The sequence below is a fragment of the Phyllostomus discolor genome, chromosome 6 (assembly GCF_004126475.2).
Source record: "Phyllostomus discolor isolate MPI-MPIP mPhyDis1 chromosome 6, mPhyDis1.pri.v3, whole genome shotgun sequence".
In the NCBI taxonomy this organism is placed as follows: domain Eukaryota; kingdom Metazoa; phylum Chordata; class Mammalia; order Chiroptera; family Phyllostomidae; genus Phyllostomus; species Phyllostomus discolor.
The window spans coordinates 136,228,950-136,251,765 of NC_040908.2; the positions used below are offsets into that span (position 1 = coordinate 136,228,950).

At 52.2% G+C, this 22,816-nt stretch overlaps 1 protein-coding gene across 3 annotated transcripts in view; it reads right to left on the reverse strand.

Annotated features, from left to right (window-relative positions):
• The window catches only part of PTPN5 (protein tyrosine phosphatase non-receptor type 5), a 50,781-nt gene that overhangs the window by 18,821 nt on the left and 9,144 nt on the right, over positions 1-22,816 (reverse strand). For 2 of the 3 annotated variants that reach the window (XM_028517250.2, XM_036029134.1), the window contains one exon: positions 18,223-18,299. In XM_028517250.2, coding sequence (XP_028373051.1) covers positions 18,223-18,247 — 25 coding nt within the window. In that variant the 5' untranslated portion in view covers positions 18,248-18,299. Of the gene's footprint in view, positions 1-18,222; positions 18,300-22,816 lie in introns of those variants that run through there. The other variant, XM_036029133.1, reaches the window with a different exon arrangement.

Consider the following 22,816-nt stretch of genomic DNA (forward strand, 5'->3'; position numbering starts at 1 on the left):
AGGTATAAAAATGTTGAATTGCTATATTATGTACCTGAAGCTAATACAACCAATATAAGATTGTATACCAACTATTCTTAAATTAAAAAAGAAATCTCAAAAGAATAAATGCACTTGGTAGGACACGAGAGACAGACAGGGTGTGCGTGGCCATCTGAGACCTGCCCTGCTGCAGAGCAGCCACTCAGAGGACAGGCCCTGGACAACGTACGATCATGAGTCTTGCACATGAAAGACGGCAGGTAACTAACTTGCAGGAAGGAAAAACTGCAGGTCGGTGGGGCCTGTATGTGTACCTCAGAGACAGAGGTGGAGGCTGTTTGTTGCTTTGTTTGTTTGTTGTCTTTGAACCCAGAGGGCACCTGGCAGTCCTAGGATCCAAATGAACCCGACTGGGTATTCACTGAGCACCTGGTAGATGCTCACCTTTCAAAGCAGGGTTGTTTTTTGTTCCTTACCTGAGGCTATGTTTATTGATTTTTAGAGAGAGAGAAGAAGGGAAAGAGAGAGAAACATTGATCAGTTGCCTCCTGGACACACCGTGACTAGGGATTGAACCTGAAACCTAGATATGTGGCCTGACCAGAGATCAAACCCGCAACCTTTCAGTGCATGCGATGATGCTCCAACCAACTGAGCTACCCGGCCAGGGCCAAGAAGGGTATATTTAAAAGCTTTTCTGAGTAGAACTCTAACACTGCTTTACTTAGGAAGATGATGTTTTCAAACACACACTATATTCTGCGTACAATTTTGAAGGGAATTCACGGATCTCAGGTCAAGAACCCCTAATCTCAGTGGTGGTGGGTGGAGGTCTGTGACAGAAAGTTATACAAGTGGCGGGGGTGGTGATGGAGAACTGGGCTGATTTCCGTCTCTGCTCATTCGTATGTGCGTCCAACACACGATTGCCGAGGACCAATTATGTGCTCTGCCAAGGACTGGAATGGGCTCAGAACAGTCCTGCCTGCAAGGACCACCGAGGTCCTGGGCCCACCTGTGCTGCCGGCCTCCGGTCCCACTCCCAGAGTTGACGTCAGTGCTTCTGTGTGCCCTGCTCACCGTGCCCCTCACTACGGTGTTTTGGGAATGACAATGCCACTGCGCTGGGCAGGCTCGGTGCAGTTCCCAAGGCGCTTCTGCACACGCAGTTGCATTTGCTTCTCTCCGCAGCCCTGTGAGGTAGATATTATCATCATCAGCCCCGTTTTGTCAGTGAGAGGCGGCTGCTTGTGTCAAGGGCTGGCTTTTCAACCGTGCACAGCGAGGAAGCTGCTTTGCCACGCATGAAACCCTGACTCACAGGCAGCTTGCTGACAGAGACTGCACATCACGCCAGCTCCTCCGGCGCTTGCCTCTTGCGCACGGGGAAGGGGATTTCCAGGCAAGGGAACTGAGGCTCAGGGAGGTTAAGTGTTTTGCTCAATTAAGTGCAGACCTGACATTCGAACCCAGGGCTTCCTGACACCAAGTGATCTTTCCATTTTGCCACAGTGCTTCTCAGGAAGGGGTCACTACGGCAAAGGCAGGGAGATGGTGAGGGCCTGGACGGGAGGAGGAGAGGGACTCCCTGTATCTGGGGGAACCTTGAACCTTGTAGCTGGGTGAGGGTGGGGCAGCTTTTGTGCCTGATTCCCAGCTGATGGCTCCTCAAAAACCATATAGTATGGAGGGAAGAGGCCCTGGCAGGCAGGCGCTCCAGACCCCAGGTCAAAGCTACTGGAGATGCTGTGGAGGGCCTGCAGGAGAGTAGCCTTCCGATTTTCCGAGGCATGTGGAAATACTGTGCTCCCTCTCTGTCATCTAGCACCTGAACCCACCATTAAACTTTGCAGCTTCTGTGTGCTCAGGGCTGGCGCTCCCTGAGCTGGAGGAGCCGTGGCTGCTCCCGTCAGTGACTCATCACCAGAGCTGCCCGCTGCCTGCCCACCGGCACACCAGCACTGGAGCGGAAGGCGGCTCGGCCTGCGCCCGTTTATATGAACGGGGGGCTGGTTCTGTTCCAAGCAGCTTTTCTTCCCTCCCCCAACATGGCCAGGGTGACCTCCCCCGGCTATGCCCACATAGTCACAGGGGGCCCGGACCAACAGAACCTCACACTCAGGCCTGCCTGAGCTTCCAGAAATGATGACATCATAGCCTGACAGGCCCTGTGGGCCATCTGGGCAAGTCTGCTAATTTCTTAGGTGGGGCCACTGAGGCCCAGAGATGGGAAGTGGCTTGCTCAAGATCAACAGCCAACCACTGGCACAGCTAGGGCATCAGCCCGTGTCCTGACCGCTATTAGCTAACACATGATGAGTGGTTACCGTGTGCTGGGCGCTGCTCTCAGTGCGTGAATGAACACATTCAGTCTTCACAACAATCCTAAAGGCAGGTGCTACTCTTACTCCCATTTTACAGATGAAGAAACTGAGGCACAAGGAAGTCAAGTCCCCTGGCCAAAGTCAGCTAATAAATGGGTAAACTAAGGCTAGCACTCAGGCAGCCTGTCTCCAGAGCCCATACCGTTAACCAGCACACAAGCCGAGGTATTCTGCTCTCTGCTCCACATCACCTTTAAGAAGTCCCCACCCCTCCACCCCTCCACGTCTCAGAAGCATGGCCTCATCTGTCTGGGAGATGGTGCTGGGCTCTGCAGCCCATCGCAGGGTCTGAAGTCCCACCATTGGGCATGGACACTTGTCTTCAGGGTTCCTGCTCTGACTGCTCCAATCTCATGGCGGGGATGTAGGGAGTGTGGAAGGCCTGAGTGGTTTTCTGACGGTTCCCACCTTTGTGAGAGGGATGAACCAACAGGGAAGACTCACCTGCCCTTATGCCCCGCCTCTGCCAGCTCTGAGCCAGGCTTATGCTGAGTCTCATGCTCCTCAATACCCAGAACATGCTGAGGGTTGACATTACTGTTCCATCTCACACGTGGAGCCACCGAGGCACAGAGAGGTTAAGTGACTTGCCCAGGGTCACAGAGCCAGGAAGTGGCAGAACTGGGATTTGAACCTAGGTCTGTGGGCCTCCACGGTCCATGATCTTTCTGTTATTCCACAGAAAAGATGTGGAAAGCCAAAAGGGATGGGATGGAGCAGGCCTGTTTTGAACTTCTGCTTGGGTAGGCTCCGAAGGCAGAACCAGAGGAGGTGCTGCCAGAGGAATGGAGAAGGGTGGAAGAGCCTAGATGGAATAGTCCCACTCAGCCATTTCTGCCATCACAATCACCACCCTGGTCAGCACTGCCGTGGGCTCTGAGAGGCCAGGCTGGCCTTGCGAGGCCCATGCTGCCACGGACCCTGTCCTCACTGGGAGAGGCTGCAGGGGTGACCCCTTTTCTGCTGTCTTCCAGGGGTACAGAGCAGGCACATGAGGAGTCAGCAGATGTGCTGGGGTGACAGAAGATTCCCCCAAACAACGTTTTCATTTGGCGAACATTTACTGAGCCCCTGCTCTGTGCCCTCAGGGATGTTTTTTGTCTCAGTGCTAATGCTAATCAGCAGGACCCCTAGGAGTGGGGACAGCCCTATAGGAAAAAAAGATTCTAGCTCCTTCGGGCAAAGCTGAACTGATAGGGAGCACTGGGTTCTGAGAATCTGCACCAGCTTCCCATAGCCCCTCCAGCGTCTCAGTCCCGCTGACCAGTGAGCAACATGGCCAGCAAATCCACAGGAGGAGGCAGTGTGATGACCAGGACCTGGGATGGAGGTGAGCAGGGGGGTGGTCCCTCTGGATGGTAAGCCGGCCGAGGGCAGGGCCCCTGTCTTGTTCATCTCTGCACTCCTCAAGCAGGCAGGGCGGCATGGGCACAGGAAGCTGACTCTGGCATAAGAGGACTCTGGACTAGAACATGGGAACTCCCCATGTTCTAGTCCCCATTTATGAACTATATGACTGGGGCCAGCCGTTTAGCCTCTCAGTGACTTGATTCCTGTGGTGGTCTTCAAACCTATCTGTGAATCTCAACACTCCTCCCACCAGTGGGTGGAGTCTACGTCCCCTACCCCTTGAACTGGGCGACTGCCTTGAAGACGGGGATGTGTTGGGGGGGTGGTGCTGCATGGCTGCTGAGGCTGGGTTAGACAAGTCCACACGGCGTCTGCTGGCTCTCTCAGGACACTTGCACTAGAGACCTTCCGCAGCTGTGTAAGAAATCTGGGTACCCTGAGGCTGCCTTACGGAGGGAGAGAGAGGAGAAAAGAAGAGAGAGGAGAGAAGAGAGCGAGAATGAGAGTAACTGAGTGCATTGGATGCAGCGGGTGCTCAGGGAAGTCTGAATTCTGAATGAAAGGGATCAGTCCTGACACCGAGCCGACGGGAGATAAAGCAGGAGGGTGCCCCAGCCGCAGGCCCAAGTGACAGTCAGAACGTCATTGGTATGGGGCATCTGTGTGTTGTGCTGAACGTCACCATTCTGGGGACCCACCTCAAGTGAGGGGAGAAAGCTGGGCAACACAGGAGAGAGAGGCAGGCGGGCAGCTGCACTGTTCCCCCTCCTGTCCTGTGTGGAACTCTCCTCAGAGACTGTCTGTAGGCGGGAGACCCTGGTGCTCAGACAAACACAAGGTGCAGGCCTGTGGGTCTGAGGTCTGCGCTAAGCAAGCTCTGCCTCCTCCAAACCTCAGAACCCTACACCGTCCTTCCCCTTAACAAGCCTAGCAAGGCACAGTGCCAAGTGCCCCAGTGACTTTCCCCAACGTTGACTCATTCAGTCCTTATAACCAACACATAAGATGGGTAAGAGGGCCGTCCTCATTCTACAGATATGAAAACAAATCCGAGAGGTTGAGTGTCTTGCCCAAGGCCTTCATGGCTTGTGGACGGAAGATCCAGCACTCATTCCTGGGTAGCTGGATCTGGCCTCTTAGCTAGGCTCTGTGCTGTCCACCTCAGGCTGGGCCTCTGCAGCCTCTTCCTCCTCTGTGTTGGGGGAAGTCAGTCTGAGAAGGAGCTTCAGCCCATTTCAGGGTGGGGGGCCAGGCCTTCTCCTCTTGGCACAATCTATCACACTCTGGCATGCGGGGGCAGAGAAAGGCAAGGCTGGGACCAAGACGATGGGAAGGTCTGGGAACCAAGTGTGTTGGCTGCTTAGTCTGGAGAGGGGGAGGCTTGGTTGGGGAGTGGGTGACGGGCACTGTTTGCAGATTCCTGAGAGGCCGTGCTAGAGAAGGGGGCAGGTCAAGAGGCAAGAAAGGGACCTGTTCGTGGATGCCCTCGGTAGGCAGATGCCCAAGTCACAAGAAGTATTTCCAGGACTGGACCCTGCAAGGCCGTCCTGCAGCTCCTCCTGTCCCCACTCGTGGCTTTGTTTCCAGGGAGGCAGCTCTGTGTGGGGGCTCACAGAAAAAGCTTTGGAGTCACAAAGCTTAGGTTTGAGGCCCACCTTTGCCATTTACTACCTATGGGACCTTGAGTAAGTGACTTAATCTCTCTTCTGGACAATAAATACATGACTGGCCTCTTGGATTCTGAGGATACCATAAGGTAAAACAGGCGATGAGCTTAGCCTAGTGCCCAGCACATGTGAATACACAACAAATTGTAGCCAGAATTTGCAGAGGAGGGGGACAAAAGGAAGGGGAAGGGAGCTGGGGCAAGAGGCAGCTGTAAGGACTTCCCTTTCATCTGCCAGGTGGGCCCCCAGGAGGATGGTGGGTCCCCGCCCCCACACGGGTAGGGGCTCTGAGGCTGCTGGCAGCAACTGGAGTGGGCATGGACTGGGGGTGGCAGAAGTGGGGCAGCCTCGTCTCTGCCAGTTATTTAAAACCAGAATGCTAACAAGCTTTCAAAACAAAACACAACTCAAGTTCTATTTGGATGGGATATAATACAATGGTTCTATCTGAAGGAGAACCAAACAGCTTTGTTGCTGCCAACAAAGGCCCAGTTCTCTGTGCCTCTCTGGAGTGGAGGCCCAGAAGTGCCAGGGTGACAGGGTCAATGCAACTCTGAGTGCAGCACCCCCGCCCCCTGTGCTGAGAACTGAAAGAGCCCACAGAGAGGCCCTGGTGTGATGAGGTACCAGAGGCCCCATGTGCTTGAGACTTGAATGCAATGCATAGGGAGGAAGGGACAGACTGGAGAGGGCATCTGGTTACATCCTCCCATTTCACACACAAGGAAACTGAGGTCCAGAGAGGAAGAACCGGGACTGGCACTTGGTTTCTCACCCTCTGGGTCAGTGTCACCCATGCAGGCGGCACGGGAAGCTTCAGAGCGGGGTCTGAGCCAGCTGAGTCCTAGCTTGCAGTTCTTTGTGGGCCCTGTACGTGCCCTTAGACGTCTAGGGGATTCCAGGTGATGGGCGGTGAGCAAGAGCAGCTGAGACGCCCCAGAGGAGTGCTGCCAACAAATCCCAAGGCTCCAGAGGCTGCCACCCTCACATGGCCCTCTACAACCCAGAGCCTCACGACACTGGCAAAGTGGCAGCTCAGCTCTGCCTCCGGGGGACCGAGTGACCCTGGGCATCTCACTGCCCTCGTGGACTTCAGAGGCCTCCTGTAAGCTGAGTGAGACATGGGGTCTTGAGGGGCCCTTCCAGGACTAAACACCCACTCAAATAAAAATAAGAGCCCAGCTTTAATTCCCCTTGTCCTTAGGATAAAGACCAAAATTCTTGCCATGGCCAACAAGGAAGGCCCAGCATGCTTTGGCCCCGACTTATCTCCCCGGCCTTCACCCACGCCACCTTCTTTCTGGTTTTCTCTGTTTCAGCTCTTTCCAGATCCTCTCCTCAAACCAGTGAGTGTGGGAAGGAGAACAGTCTGGAAACTGGGTTTTTCCAAGTCAAGATGGAGGCGTAAACACGTTTCGCCTCCTCGCACGACTACAGCAAAAATTACAACTAAACTACGAAACAAATACCACAGAGATTCGTCAGAAAATCAAGCTTTATGGAAGTTCAACAACCAAGGATTTAAGAAGCCACATTCATACAAACGTGCAGGAGAGGCGGAGGCGTGGAGACACGTGGAGAGGTGGAGAGGTGGAGAGGTGCAGAGGTGCAGAGGCTCAGAGGAACATGGAGACGCAGAATGGACAGCCTCACATCCACGAGTGGTGGATAAAAGTCGGGAAGGAAACCTCAGAAATGAGGGATCCTGGCCCCAGACCGCCTAGTCCAGGGTTCCACTGTCAGGAAGGTAAGTCCCCATAACTTTTGCCTGTAAAAATCAGTGGGGGTTGGGGTGGTGGAAGGAACTGTGGGATTCTTAAGAGACTCCTCTTAAAAGGCTTACAACAGACTTAGGGCTGATATGGACTCACCCCCTCTGGGATTCAGTCCCAGGGCCACAGCCGAAAGGGCACCAGTGGCATATGGGGAGAGACTGAAGTGACTAGTAACGGGTGAGTGCTGGGAGACAGCTTCCTCCTGGGCAAAACTCCAGAGACCAGGCGGTGGCATTGTCCCCACTCCAAGCCTCCCCCACACAGAGCCACAGTGTGGCGATTGGGTTGCCCAGCCCTGGTGGTTACCTAAGGCTCCGCCCAATGCAACTCACAGGTGTGCTTTTCTATAATAGGCCACACTACTAAGACAGGGAGCCAGAGCAGCTATATCTAATACACAGAAGCACACAGAGGGAGGCTGCCAAACTGAGGAGACAAAGAAATACGGCCCCAGTGAAAGAACAGAACAGAACTCCAGAAGAACAACTAAATGCAATGGAAACAAGCAACCTATCAGGTGCAGAGTTCAAAACACTGGTTACAAGGATGCTCAAGGAACTCATTGGGTACTTCACCAGCATAAAAAAGACCCAGGCAGAAATGAAGGTTACATTAAGTGAAATAAAGAAAATCTACAGGGAACCAACAGTGGAGGGTGTGAAGCCAAGAATCAAATCAATGATTTGGAACATAAGATAGAAAAAAACATTTGATTGGAACAGCAATAAGAAAAAAGAATTAAAAAGAAAGAAAATAAAAAGCAAGGATAGGCTAAGGAGTCTTTGGGACATCTCCAAATATACCAACATCTGAATCATAGGGGTGCCAGAAGGAGAAGAGGAAGAGCAAGAAATTGAAAACTTCTTTGAAAAAACAATGAAAAAACATCCCTCATTTGGTGAAGGAAATAGACATGCAAGCCCAGGACTTGTGAGGACACATGGCACTGTGGGAGGAGCTCAGAGACAGGGTGCTGAGTGAAAGGGATGAGCTCTAACAGAACCCAATATTTACAACTTAAAAATACATGCACATGTATTTCTTATGTCACAGAGGTATCTAATCACTATGTTGTATGCCCGAGACTAATATCATACTCTATGTTAGCTGCAACTGAAAAACAAAACATATTATTATTATTTTTAAAAGATTTTATTTATTTATTTTTAGAGAGGGGAAGGGAGGGAGAAAGAGAGGGAGAGAAACATCAATGTGTGGTTGCCTCTCGAACACCCCCCACTGGGGACCTGGCCTACAACCCAGGCATGTGCCCTGACTGGGAATCGAACTGGCAACCCTTTGGTTTGCAGGCCCACTCAATCCACTGAGCCACACCAGCCAGGGCTTAAACAACAAAAATATTATTTAAAAAAGAATGGAAAAAATATATGAACACAAAAACTGTAGCAAAGTATAAGTCATACAAACAGTTTATCCATTCCTCAGGTAATGAGGGCTTTCACAACAGACCAAGATTCCCACTGGGGGGAGGCAGGCCTGAGAGGCCGGGTGTGGCTGAGGGGAGGCCTTGCTGTGGCTGCGGGAACAACTGGGCGGGCGGCTCCAGCTGGCAGAGGGCGAGCCTGGGCTGGGTGGAGGACTGACGTGTGCTCCAGACGATCTTGTTTCTGACAGAGAAATGGTGTGTCTTAAGCTAGTAATATTCAGCAGGGATGCGGGCAAAAAGATGATTGAAAGGGGCATAATGGTCATACTTAGCACACGCCGAACGGGCCAGGGTTGGCTTCGGGAACCACCCCAGCTCTAGTGCTCGCAGCAGAGCAAAGCCAGGCTGGGAGGTGGGATGGAGGCAGGGGAGGCTGTTGCTCGGTCCGTAGACAAGGGCCGAGGGCCGCTGTATGCAAAGCCTTGTCTTTGTTTAAGAAGATTACATAGAGGGCAATTTGGGGCAGGCACCTCATTGTTTCTTTGAAAAGGCAGTGGGACCCCAGTTGGTGTCTGGTGTGCCTAGTCAAACAGCCCAGGTCCTCCTTTCATGAGGGCTTTCCCTGGTCCCTTAGATACTCCAGGTTTTAATCACTGGGGATTGAAAAAGAAACAGCACTGGGCTCCTAATAAGCAGCTCCACCTGCCCCATGGCATCATTTTCGTGTGTGTGTGTGTGTGTGTGTGTGTGTGTGTGTGTATGTGTGAAGTTCCAATGTTTAGGGATGCAAAATGGTTCATGTAAGACCTCAAGCTCAAAATCCACTCACATCCAGGGCTTCTCAACCCAACATCCGGAAACCGTAAAAGTGACACGTGAGTAAGACAGTACGGTGCACAAACCCTCACTGACACCCTTTATCGCAGTGCATCCTCACGACTGCCGTGAGAAGGCTGTGTTTCCCACTTTACAGGGGAGGTGTAAAGGGGACCATTGGGGGGCGGCTGGAGCACCCCGGGGGTTTGTCCAAGCCCATCTGGGAAGGGGGAGGCCCGGTGCAGGGGCGGACTCACTCAGTACTGTCTTCACACCCAGGAGAAGATCCCTCACCCTGGCCTTGCACTTGAGGGGGGCCCTGTTTCAACCCTTCAGAGGCACGCTCCTCTTCACAGTGAGGAGTCCATGGAGCCAGAGGCAAAGGGACTCCCCCCCCTTTAGACGAGGTCCTGGACAACACAAACCGCAGAGGTCCCTGCCCAAAGAGTGCTGAGCCTGACTCCTGAGCCTGTGTGACCCTGTTCCCTGACTAGGGCTGGCCAAGAAGTGACTGTTTGCAGAAGGTGTGTTTGAAGCTTGGATGTGTGGGCTGGGGCACCCATCCACAAAAGCGTGCAGGAGGGCCCCTGTGAGGGTGGACGGAGCTGGGGAGACGGGGGACTGCCTTTCCTCGGGCTCCAGCAGACTCTGAGGCGTCAGAATTCCAAATCTGAACCTGGCTTTCAAGCTCCTTACAAAGGAGCATTTGCCAGGGGAGAAGGATAGAATATATTTCATTTACAAGTTTGTTAGCTTGACTTGTAACTGCTTAGACACAGACATAACACATGTGGGCCCTACGAATGTTAGGGGTGGGCCTGCACGTGGCTGTGCACGCTGAAGATTTAAACTGCTGTACAAAAGGTGAGTGGCTTAAGTAATGGAAGGCTGGGGAAGAGGGGAAGGATGGGACAGGAGAGGGAGCTGGAAGGAAGGAAGATGTGGGGAGGAAGGAGCTCGGATTAGGGGGAATGTGACAGCTTCCGGAGAGGAAGTGCTGGTGGACTGATGATGTCCACCGATACGCCGCACCGCTCCTGTCAAAAGCTGAAACTGACATCCCTCCCTTGAATTTGGGCTGGTCCTGTGACAGGCTCTGATCAGGAAGTATGGTGAAGTGACACCATGTCACTTCTGGGCCTTCTGAAGCTTCTGTCTTTGCTCCTCTCGGAGTGCTCTGTGGGAGTCAGCTGCCACATGAGAAGTCTGTCTACCTTGACACCGCCAGGCCAGGAGGCAGTCCCAGTGTGCTGCATGGAAAGAAAGGCCAAAGGACGCAGCACTGAGGTGCCAGACACACCAGAAAAGCGTTTTCGGACCTTCAACCCCAGCTCAGTGCCAGGTGCACACAGCTGAGTGCATAGCCTCAGCTGATGCCACAAGGAACAGAAGAACTGCCTAGTTGGGCCCTGCACGACCCTCCAAATCGTGAGCAAACAAAATGATGGCTTTAAGCCACTAAGTTTTCACATAGTTTGTTAGATAGCCACAGAAAGCCAAAACAGGTGACCAGAAAAGGAGAAACAAGCTTAAATGAAAGGCCGAGCTTTTTTGAAAGGTGTAAACAACTTTCTGAGGGCTAGGGTGATCAGTCCCTGGCCGGGCCAAAGAGAAGGGTGACAGTATCTGTCACTGCACAACCCAGGAATACGATGGGTGCTCCTCTGTCTCGTGGAGCTTTAGCATCAGCCTGTGTGGAGGCAGGGGACTGGCCAGACAGCCCTTCTACCAGATGCAAAGCCTCCTGTTTCCTCACACACCCAGCTCTCCCCCCGGAACAGCGGGCCTGTTCCTACCCTGGTGAAGGCCAATGAATGACTGTCCTGTCCTGCAACTCCGGCTCCTCTTCCTGTCCGACTTTGCAAGCAGACAACACTCCCACGTGTGTCTGTGCTGGTTCTGTGAGGCCCCAGGGCTGCAGTGGGGAGTCATGAAAGTGCCACAAAGCTACACTGTGCACTCCACAGCTGGGGGAATGACCTGGGACTTGATGCCTGGGCTCTGGGCACTCTCAAGGGTTTCTGTGTTCATGTTCCATATGCTCACCTCTGTATCATCACCATCATACGTGGTGGTGAGGTGAGGACCTACCATGTATCAAGCATGGATTAGTAAGGACTTTACATGCATCAGCTCATTTAATCCTCGCAAAATCTCTCTGAAGATCTTATCATGTTATCACCCTTGTTTTAGAGTGAAGAGTTTGGAACTCAAAACAGTCAGATAGTTTACCTGAGGTCAAGCTGCTGGTCCGTGGCCGAGCTGGGATTTGAACCCAGGTCTGTCTGCCCACCCACGGCATCCCAAGACCCAGCTACCTGGGCTGCTGCCTCTGTAACTGTCCTGCTGTCTGACCACAGTTAAGCTCCACCATCACTGACCAGTGAGTACCTGGCTTGGACTTCTCTCTCCATAGTGGCATCATTACAGAATGCTTTCCAACTAGGGTTCTTAGCGCATCCAAATGATGTGTAGTTTTTCTTTACTTTCCACTCCAAAGACTCAAGTCAAAGACAATTCAGTGTACTATCAGGCACAATAAACACCCCTAAATGCATTAAAAGTCCTGAGTGAAGAAAACAAAACCATTAAACAAAGAAATAAAAGTCAGTAGAACCCAAGCTGCTGAGTGCCAACACACACGAGGGGCAGCTCCACAAAGACACGACATCCAGGTCTGTCTTCTCTACTCCCGCCCTCCTGCTCCTGCTCCTGCTCCTGCACCTGCCTCGGGACCTCTGACCGGCACCAGGCACCCAGCTGGGGGGCTTTGTGAGAACAGGGGTTGGCAGATGAGGGGCGAGGCCCATTTCAAGCTTAACTTGTTCCTTAAACTGCTTCGACAGCCAGTTCCCAAAACCATGAACCAGACCCTACTCATCCTTCAATCACAGTTTAAAGGCTGTTTCTTCCAGGAAGACCTCCGTGTTCCCCCAGTGTAGTATTCCATCACCGCTGCACCCTTCCACGGAGCCCTGATCTCGCTGAGAGCAGGGACAGGGTCTGTCACGCTCTTTGCTGTACCCCCAGGGCTTGGCATCACATTGGGCACAGAATAGATGCTTAATCAAAAGCTGTCAAATCAACAAAAGGGTCAGGCTGCCTTTGCAATGGGCCCTTGTTGGCTTCTGGACTAAGACCTTATCCGTGCGGCCACGGTACCACCATGAAAGCCATACCTCCCCTCCCTGATGGCCAGGGCAGGGGCTGCAGGATTAGGAGAGCAAAGGTTTCCTCAACATGGAGCCCTCTGCACTTTATAAAAGGCTCCCCATGCTGGGCAGTGGCATCCTGCTGAGACCTAGACCGCATCCCCCACAGGGGAGGGTCCACTGGATACCCATGATGATACAGAGCCTAAGGCTGGGTGGAAGGTAGACTTCAAGGCACTGGGACTTAGGTAGGGAGTGCGTAGCAGGGCCACTGGCTGGGGAGGCCAGCTGCTCCTATCAAACAGGCAATGGTCTATGGAGGCCTCAGTGTCTACTTGCCAGCTAATCCTGACATGCTAAAATCTTGGGGTGGCAGTGGCATCATGGCTCTGGCCAGCTGCCAGCCACAGGGGTGCTGTGGGAACACCCTGTTCCCAGGACCAATGTTGTCTTTAGACCTGGGTCCCTCTTCTCTGGCTGTGCTGCTCCCCGTGGGTGAAGGAGGTGTGCCCAGGCTCCCTTCCAGGCCGTGCTCTGGCTACTAGGACTCCAGAGCCACCTGCCCACCTGGCCTGAAGTCTGCATGGGTGCAGGCGTACCCTTCTGAGGGTGGACACGACCTCCTGTTTAGGGCTCTTTTGGTCAGAGGGGTGGCCAAGAAATAGCCGATGGGGTGGAGTGTGAATCATGCTTAGACACACAGACTGACATGCCCACGTGCACGCACACAAGGCCCCTTGCAGTACAGGACCAAGCAGCGAAGTGATGCACCTCTCAAGGCCCCATCTGCAGGCTGGCTGCAGTCCCATGAGCCTGCCCGCTGGAGACACAGAACAACGCTTGGTGATGTCATGCCATCACTAGTACCTACTGTTTACCTCCCTCCCTCCCCTGCCCTGTCCCCCTGAAGAAGCTGCTGGTCCCTGGCTAGGCCCACAGTGGTGCTGGCTGGGGAGGGAGCGGAGGCCCCAGCATCAGCAGGGTTGCCTGGTTTCTTGCGAATGCGAACACCTACGCGCAGAAGAGGGGGAGTGTGAGCTGGAATGTATAAATGTGTTTGGGTGACAGTGAGCAAGTAAGTGAGCAAGCAAGGAAGAGTGAAAAAGAAGAAAAGGAGGGTGACCATGTGAAAAATATGTGCATGACAGGAGAAGGAAAATAAATGTGTGCATGTGCATGGAGCAGAGGGTGCACCCGGGTGCACAACTCATGCCTGAGACCGCACCTGAGCACTGTGTGTAACCACGGGGCTGCAAACAGGGCAGAGGATGGGAGGGATGGCGCATGCCTGCTTGTCTGCATGTGTGTGTGAGAATGGGTGTGGTGTGGGAGAGAAAGGGACCTAAAGAGAGAAGGAGAAATCAGGCAAGTCTGCCCATCTCTAAAAGCATGTCCAATGGAAGGGGGTGCGTGATGGAGCCATGGAGCTAAGACAGCCTGAGTGTGCAAGAGGAAGAAAACTGGCAGGTGTGTGAGCGTGAAGCTGGGTATGTGCCTCCACAGGGCACTGAGAGACAGGGCACTGTGAGACGGAGAGACAGGGCATGTGCCTGGGTGATGGTGCGTGGGTATGTGCACGTGAGTGCGTGAGCACGAGGCTGGGACAAGTGAGAACACAGCTGAGAGTACGAGCACATGCGGGGAGTGCCCCAGCGCTGTGAGCAAGTGTGCCTGACCCGGGGGCAGCTGTGGGCCGCCTGGGGTGTTGGAGATGCCTGAGGATGTTTTCACCTGGAGATCTCAGTCTGGAAGGGCTGCTGACCTGCTCAGCGATGGCTCAGGTCCAGGTTTCTGTGGCCGGGAGTGCTGGCCATGTTGCCCCAGCCCGGCAGTGTGGTGCGTGTGGGAATAAGTGAGTCACCAGGCATGACAGGCGCCCTCTCTGTCTTGCCTCTGGTCTTGCCCGTCAGGGAAGACAGCTGGGAGGGGTAACAGATTACTCAAGGGCTGTATTTTTTTTACACCACCATTATGCAATTGCTCGCAGTACCCATAGGCTCATTCTAAAGTACCAGCACCCGGATTCTCTTGGCCTTTATACTGCCTTCTCCTTTTATGTCCAAGTTGAAGTTCAGGTCAGTGGTTTTAGCTAACAAACATTTGTGGAAATCTACTCCTAACCAGGTTCCAGAATCACCCTTCATTCCTTTCCTATCCCCTCCCTCTTGGCCTTAATTTTCTGCAGAGCACTTACCACTATCTACCACGCTATATATGTTAATTATTTTATTTGCCTGTCTTTCCCTTAATTGCAAATGCCTGTGCAGCACTTGCTATGTACCAAATGCTGTTCTAATTTCTCTATTAATTCCCTGAATTCTCCGGCAACTGTACATGGCAGTGCATGTTACTCTTGCCATATTGGAAATGGGACGCACAGGAAGGTTAATAGCTTGCCCACGATCACCCCACGGTGAGTGGTGGAACCAAGCCTGGTCAGGAGTGCCTGCTGTTCACCAGCACACAGCACTGTTCTGTGAGGCTGGGAATGTTCTCAGTTTGATGCACCTTTGAATCTTCAGTGCTTACAGGAACACTCAGCACACCCAGGCACTCAGTGAATAGCCCGTGAAGGAATGAAGGAACGAGTGGATGGATGTTGGACACGGAGCACGAAACAGAGAGGTACCTGCCTTCCAGGAGCTCATGGCCCCATAGATGAAACAGACAAAAAGTTACTTCAATAAACACACTGAGATGGCACTGTGGGGCCTGCAGGGGGCACATGACTTGCAAGGACTAGGGAAGGCGCGCTTTCCAGGGGAAGGACATTAGACGGGGAGTGCACAATGACATCACCCACCTCCTCTGAACTCCTCCCTGGGGACAGACAGCCCTTAGCTCTTCCGACCTCCATTACTAGGGCTGCAGAAGGCGATGGTGGCTTCACAGTGACAATGGGGGTGCAGTGGGCCAGCAGCATGAGCTCTGAAGACACTGTCTGGAGTCCATTCTCACTCTACCAAACACTAAGTGACCTGGACAGGCTCTCTAACCTCCCTGGGCCTTGGCCCTCCCATCTGGAAGGTGGGGACAGCAAAGGATGCTGACTTCCTAGGCTAGTGGACAGGATTCCATGATCCGAAGGGCAACAGCGTTTGGAACAGTGCACATAGCACAAGGCAGGCAATGTGCCGGCTCCGGGGGGACAACCAACGCTCCTCCTGTATTTTACACAGGTTGCTGGCTTCCAGGGAGGAATGGGAGTGAACGGTGGAATTAAACATCCTTATTAGTATAGCTTCTCTGCTCTGGCTTCACCTCATTTTCCAGAAGCAACTCCAAGCAGGGCAGGAACTACGTCTGCTTTATCCACCACCACTATCCCTAGCACCTAGTACAGTACCCGACACATAGCAGGTATTCAATAAATATTTGTTAAATAAGGGCTTTTTACATAACCTTTGTGAGGATAAATATTCATTTTGTTGTTGTTTCCACTTATAAAGGAGGTATGCCGACAGGCCCAGCAAGGTTACACGGCTAGTCCATTAACACACAGTCTGTAAACAGAACTGCCAGACTCGAAGGCCAGCCCCACACTCTCCTCCTCACTGTGCTACGCTCTGCACTCCTGCGTGTCGTGTCCTGTTTTCCACGGGTTTTTTCCTAGCCAGTGGGGCCGTCCCTGGGTGTGTAGAGTCATCTCCGAATTCTATGACTCATCGCTGAGTCACAGAACGGTTTAGTAGTTGAAGGGGACTTTTGATGTCATCTCAACCTCCCACCCTTGTGGAAATTTCCTCTCCAATGTCTATCCAGAAAATAGTTGAATGCCTCCAGTGATGAAACACTCATTTTCTTCCTCTTGAATGATCAAGTTCTATGACTGGACACCTTCTAGAGTTGGAAAGAAGGTTCTACCTCTCGTGGACTAACAGGCTTCTGTTTAGCTTCTGTGTGTTGGGTTTATGCCATCTTCCTAAGATACCCACAGAATGAATCGGCTGCCCCCTTTGCACAGTCTTTCAGGTAGTTGCACACAGCTCTCACATCCCTTTGAAGAATTCTCTTCAAGCTGGACAGTTCAAGTTCCCATGAACTTGAACCACCGGTGCAGTTCCCACCTGTGAGCGGCCACTGCACAGTGGCCCCCATCCTAGACCATCTCAACAGGCCATCCAGTGTTTTGAGCAACGGCACCCCTACTGGATAAAGTGTGAATTGCACCATGGGGCTCAATGCCCACCTGAGGAGCTTCCAGAGTAACTGGGGTACTGGCTCAGGGTCTGAATAAAATAACTGCTTGCTTTATTTTTCTATCCTCACCTGAGGACATTTTTTGCATTGCTTTTTTAGAGAGAGATGAAGGGGCAGGGAGGAGAGAGGGGAGAGAGAGGCAGAAATATCTGTGTGAGAGAGAAGAATCAATAGATTGCCTCTCATATGAGCCCATTATGAGCTCATACTGGGGATGGAATCCATATCGAGGGTATGTACCCTGACAAGGAATTGAACCTACGACCTTTTGGTTACAGGACGAAGCTCCAACCAGCTAAGCCAAACTGGCCAGGGCTAAAATAACTGCTTATTTTAAAGAGTCACCACTTTAGAGGCATACCTAGTTGTTTAAATGTCTATCTTAAAGAGTATCACTGAAGACTCCATTACAATGTTCCTTGCCAATCATGAGTTTTTTTTGACAAGCTACAGGTTTAGAACATCAGTGTTAGAATTCAAATGGCTGTTTGTTTTTTAAACAAAAAGGTTTGGAAGGAAAGAAATGAAAAAGTATGCTGTGTTATAGGATTATGGTAATTTTTCTTTTTTTTCACTTGTCTTTTTTTAAAAAAGATGTTTATTTATTTATTTTCAGAGAAAGACAGGGAGAAATAGAGGGAGAGAAACACCACTATGTGGTTGCCTCTCATGCGCCCCAAATTGGGGACCTGGTCCACAACCCAGGCATGTGTCCTGACTGGGAATCAAACCGGCGACCCTTTGGTTCACAGGCTGGCACTCAATCCACTGAGCCACACCAACCAGGCCACTTGTCTTTATTTTTTAATATTTCTACAATGGGTATGTTATAAGAAGAAAAAACCAAAAATTTTCTAAAAAGAAAAAAAGCCAATAAAATCTTCCCCCGTCTTCGTTGTCTCTATTCTTTCCAAGGCTGTTTGTCATGACGTGGTATCTGGTCTAAAGCTGGGACATCTGCCCCCACAGGCAGGGGTGCCTTGGTAATATCTCTGTGGTGACATGGCCTGTGGTTCAGACAGCCAGGCACCCCCAAGAGTGGTTAGCCAGGCACAATTTCACACCCACAACCAGGCTTCTTGACAGGTAGCTTTTCCGCACTCTCCACCCTACTTGGGTTCGCACCTCGGTCAGGTTTGTTTCCTGACCTTGCCACTTGAAATCAGCTCAGCACACTACTGGCCAGCAGTCATGTCCCGATCAGCCCTGGACTCCCCAGTTCTTCCCCCTTCTCTCCATGCTCCCAGCACACCCTCAGCCACCCGCTCTTCCCTCCATGGGAGCCTAAGAGTCTAGACCAGCTCCAAACAATAACTGGCCAGAGAGACATCAGGGATTAGAAAAACAAATCCCCATTTCAATGAAGATCTATGGACCAGCTGAGTCACTCCTCTCACGCAAGTTCGCAGCTACCCAGGCTCTGCTCCAGCCCCAGTGTCATCTGGGGCTCTCTCCCTCCATCTGGAACTCTGGGGGCGGGGGTTGGCGCCCGGGTGCTGGAAGACTCACCCGACAGCCTCTCACTGCAGCACATGTCCAGGGCCCCTGCCTCGGAGTCATCAGCGGCGTGGTTCTCTCTCTCCCTCCTGCAGCAGGATGAAAAACCGGAGGGGATGCTGTTGAGCTGGGATCAAGACAAAACCCTGAGCAAAGATAAAAAGCCTTCCTTTCTCGCACTGTGTCCCTCTGAATAACCCCACCCTGCTCCATCAGAGGGACCTTAGGAAAAGACCGACCTGCAGAAGGGTCAGGCTGCAGAGACAGGAGAATTCTGCAGGCACCTTCCAGGTGAAATCAGCAACGGCAGCAACACTGTGACCATCATCATCATCACCTCTGCCATTTAAGGAGGGCTCACCATGTGCAACGCACTTTATACACTTTATCACACTGAGTCTTCATTGTGGCCCCATGAGTTAGGAATCATTAAAGAGGCTCAGAGAAGTTAAACAACCTGCCCAAGGTCACTCGGCTCATTAGGGTGGAGCGGGGTATGAAATTAGTCTAAGGCTCCAGGCTCATGGTCACTGCTGCGTGGTCCTGTCTCTTAGTTCCTGTGCGTTTAAAATCGAAAGCATGGGGGAGCAAGGAGACAGGTCTGGGTAACACCGTCTGTGTCCAGCTCCCCGAGGACTGCAATGTCCTGTGCCTCAGGCAGTGGACAGTGGCATGTAAGACTTGTCTCCAGAAATAGCTAGAAGTACCTATTAAGTATCTTTTGCATATTCTAAATGTTCTGTTTCCTTCTGAAGTCAGAAAACCCTCTTTCTAGACCATCAGGGCACCTTCCAGAACTATAGTGGGGTCTAGCTTTCCTCCCTTACCCAGTAAGATGGAAAAAGGTCGTGTGGATCATGCAGATAGGGTCTTGAAGGGTCTGCAGATAGACACGCTCTAAGGGCAACCATGCAGCTCACAGGGGCTCCCAACCATGGGAGTAGCCAGAAGCTAGGTGGGCTCCAATGGCCCATGTGCTCTTCACATCCCTGACCCCTGAAGTAGGTGGCTGGACACACCAACCAGGCTGGGTCGATCAGATGCACTCTGGAGGGCCTGCGGTTGTAGGGGCTGAAGCCTGATGGCCACAGTACAGGAGAAAAAGGCCGCAACAGCTGCTTCTGGGGGCCTCGAAGCTGCTGCACTCCTGCCCATCCTGGGTCTTGACTGGGCAGCATGTCCATCAAGGCCACACGCTGTCCCGAAATCCTTCCGACAAATCCCGACCTTTTAGCTTCAGCTAGTGGGATTTGATTTCGGAGACTGGCAACCAAAAGACACTTCAACAGAGCCTCACTGGCATACTTTTGGGTTGGCCAAAAAGTTCATTTGGTTTTTCCCCTCACATGGCTCTAGTGGCACTTAGCTGTCTTTAACTTCATTCGAAACAATTTTGTTGGATTACATCGTGACAGCTGTCTTATCAGCGTGCATTTAAAGAACGGAACAAAACTGGTGAATTTTGCGTGGCCATTTTAATATTGAAGATGGAAGAAAATAAGTAACATTTTTGACATACTGTGCTTTATCACTTCAAGAAAGGTAAAAATGCAACTGAAACGCAAGGTGTGAAGTTTCGTGCTGGAGATTTTTCACTGGACGATGCACCACAGTCAGGTAGACCAGTTGAAGTTGATAGCGATCAAACTGAGACATTAATCGAGAACAATCAATGTTATACCATGTGGGAGACAGCTGACATACTCAAAACATCCAAATCAATAAAGTTATTACTAAATATGAAAAATGTGTCTTTTATTTTATGGAGAAAATCATATGGACTTTTTGGCCAACCTAGTACTTTTGAGAAGCCCAACAGGCCAGTTGTCTCTCAGCGCACCAGTCCTGCAGCCCCGCCTCTCCGACGGGTCCTGAGGCTGAGTGCAGGCCAGGCGGCAGGTCTGGAAGAACTAAGGGCAGATGAACTGGTTAAGGTGCTCATAGCTGGTATTCCATTATTTCATTTCTCCTCACTGCAATGTTTCCCCACTGAATCCCAGATCTCAGAGCCGAGCTCCCCTGCAGAGAGGGCCTTTAAATGTCTCCTGAATCCCTGCACTTTTTTCCCTCACCACCGCCTCCGCCTTGGTCCACGCCCAGCACCCAGCCTAGATTACCGAGTCAGTCTTTTAACTGGTCTCTGGCATCCACTCAGGTTGGGCTCCAACGCCTCCTCCATACGCCCCAATACACACCCAGGGCTGTACAGGTTGGATAGTTTACACCCTGCACAACCGAATGGGGCAGGTGTAGCTAGAATCAGCTTTTTCCAAACTCAACACTGATCACGGAACCTTCCTTGAAAAACTGCTTTAACGGCCTCATACTGCACTCAGAACAAAGATAAAATTCCTTTACCAAAGTGGACTGGACCAGCATGGCTGAGCCTGGTTTACCCCTCCAACCTCATTTCACACCCCTCTGCCCTTGACCTCTGCATGCTCACAGGAGGTTTTTCTCATGGGGAATTTGCGCACACTTTCCCCTCCACCCGGGGAGAGCCCCCAGCTCCGCTTCTCAGTATGTGTGTTACTCACGGCGCTTGACACAGTGTGACGTTTCGTTTTGATTTATGCCACTACGTGACTAACGTCCACCTCAGCCATTAGGCCCCAAGTTCCACCAGGGCAGACACCACCACTTCTGCTCTATTTTAAAGTCCACGCAGTGCCTGGCGCCCAGCGCACTAAATACACACTTGCTGAGTAAATGCATGTTGCCCTGACCGTGTTGGAAAAAACACCAGGAACCTCAAACAAACCAGGCTGTGACTGGAGCTGCCTGGTGGCTATGCCTTTTTTATTTTTAAAATTTCTTTACTTTTTATTTATTGATTTTAGAGAGAGAGAGAGAGCAGGAGAGAGAAACATTGATTTGTTGTTCCGCTTGGTTATGCATTCATTGGTCGATTCTTGTGTGTGCAGAGGCTAGAGATCGAACCTGCAACCTTGGCGTATTGGCATGACACTCTCAGCAGCAGAGCTACCAGGCCAGGGCCTGGTGGCCAGATCTTTGTGAAGTCACCTGGAACCCTCCTCTGGGTCTGACGTCGAGAGCAGTCACAGCATTACATATCTGGAGGACTGATTTTTCAGAGGAGGAAACTGAGGCACAAAACGGGGGTCTGTCTTGCCCCAGGTTGTACATCGTGGCCACGGAAGTTGGGATCAAGAACGCCAAACCCTAATCTCCCAATCCTGAGATCGATATTTCTTCTTTTTCCTAAAGAACACCCCAGCCTGAGGGCGATCTGCGAGGGCTGGCCTCTGGTTGGGTGCAGAAAGGTACCCAAGGTACTCAGATACCTCTGGAAGGGGCCCCAGGAGTGACTCACAGATGCTTTTACACCTTAAGGCTCCCTGGCCCCAAGCCGTGTTCAGAATAGCTTGGTGCTGCATGTGTGCAGAGGACTCTATAAATAAGCTTCCTAGAAAATGACTAATTTCATAATCAGAAAAGCAGAAAGAGTAGCACCTCTCTTTTGTAGAGGAAAATGGAGCAAGAACCTGCCGCTGGGTCTTGCAGTCGAAGGACTCTAGGGACCGCCATCCTGACCCGCACACCCAGGCTGTTCAGGGGAGGGCTGCAGCTGGATTCCCAAAGAGACGCCCCGTTCAGGCTACATGGAGAAGCCCAAGCCTCTGGGCATTGCCTTCCCTCCCCCTCGCCAAGAGCAGAAATAGCTGCTTGCAGTGGCTTGCTGCGGGCCCCTTCCATCTCCTTCTCCACTTCTATCCGTGGGCAAAGGAGCAGAAAACTGGTCAAGAGACAGGCAGCAACTTGCTGGAGTGGCTGCTCACCGCTGCTCTTCGAACCGGAAAACCCTGGAGATGCAGGGACATCACCTAGCCTGTCCTCCCTCAAAGATGGCGAATGTCTGGGAGGAAAGGGAACCTTCCCAAGGCCATTGCCTCATTCAACAAGCGTCTGCTGAGCACCTCCTACGAACGAGGCACCGGGACTGCCTTAGAACACAGTGACAAACAAGCCAGGCCCCTCCCTCCACAGCTCCCAATCCTCCTGGGGGGGACACAGGTGCAAACTCGGCACACCCACATCTGCTTCAATTGACACTCATGTGGACACCTTGGGAAGGGCTCAGCTCAGCTTGTGGTGAGGGGGCCAGGGGAAGGAGGAAGTCTTCTCCACGGGGAAGAAAGGAGCTGGCTCCTAAAGGATGTTTCTACATGGATGAGGGGTCACAAGGGAAAGACCTTCCTGCGTAGCGCAAATAGCAAGAGCCAGGCACGGAGGCCCGAGCCGTACGGAGCATCTGGCAGTGACTGGGAGCAGGCTGGTTGGTGGGATGGGGAAGCGACGGGTGCTGGGCCTCAGCAGAGGAGCACAGCAAGAGGCGGGCCTGGCTGCCGGGAATCCTGCCTCCTCCGGAGCAGGCAGCCCCCTTCCACTGGACTGTGGGCTCCCACAGGGTGAGCAATGCTACGGGTTCCTCCCCTCGTGGCCTGGGCAGGGGAGGTCTGCACCGGGAAGTGAGGCCAGCAGCTGTCTTTGAGGAATGGACGAAGCCCAGCTTGCGATGTCTGCTCTGGTACCAAATCCCCGCCCCCCCCCCCACTTTTTTTTATTGTGGCAAAATTCACATAAC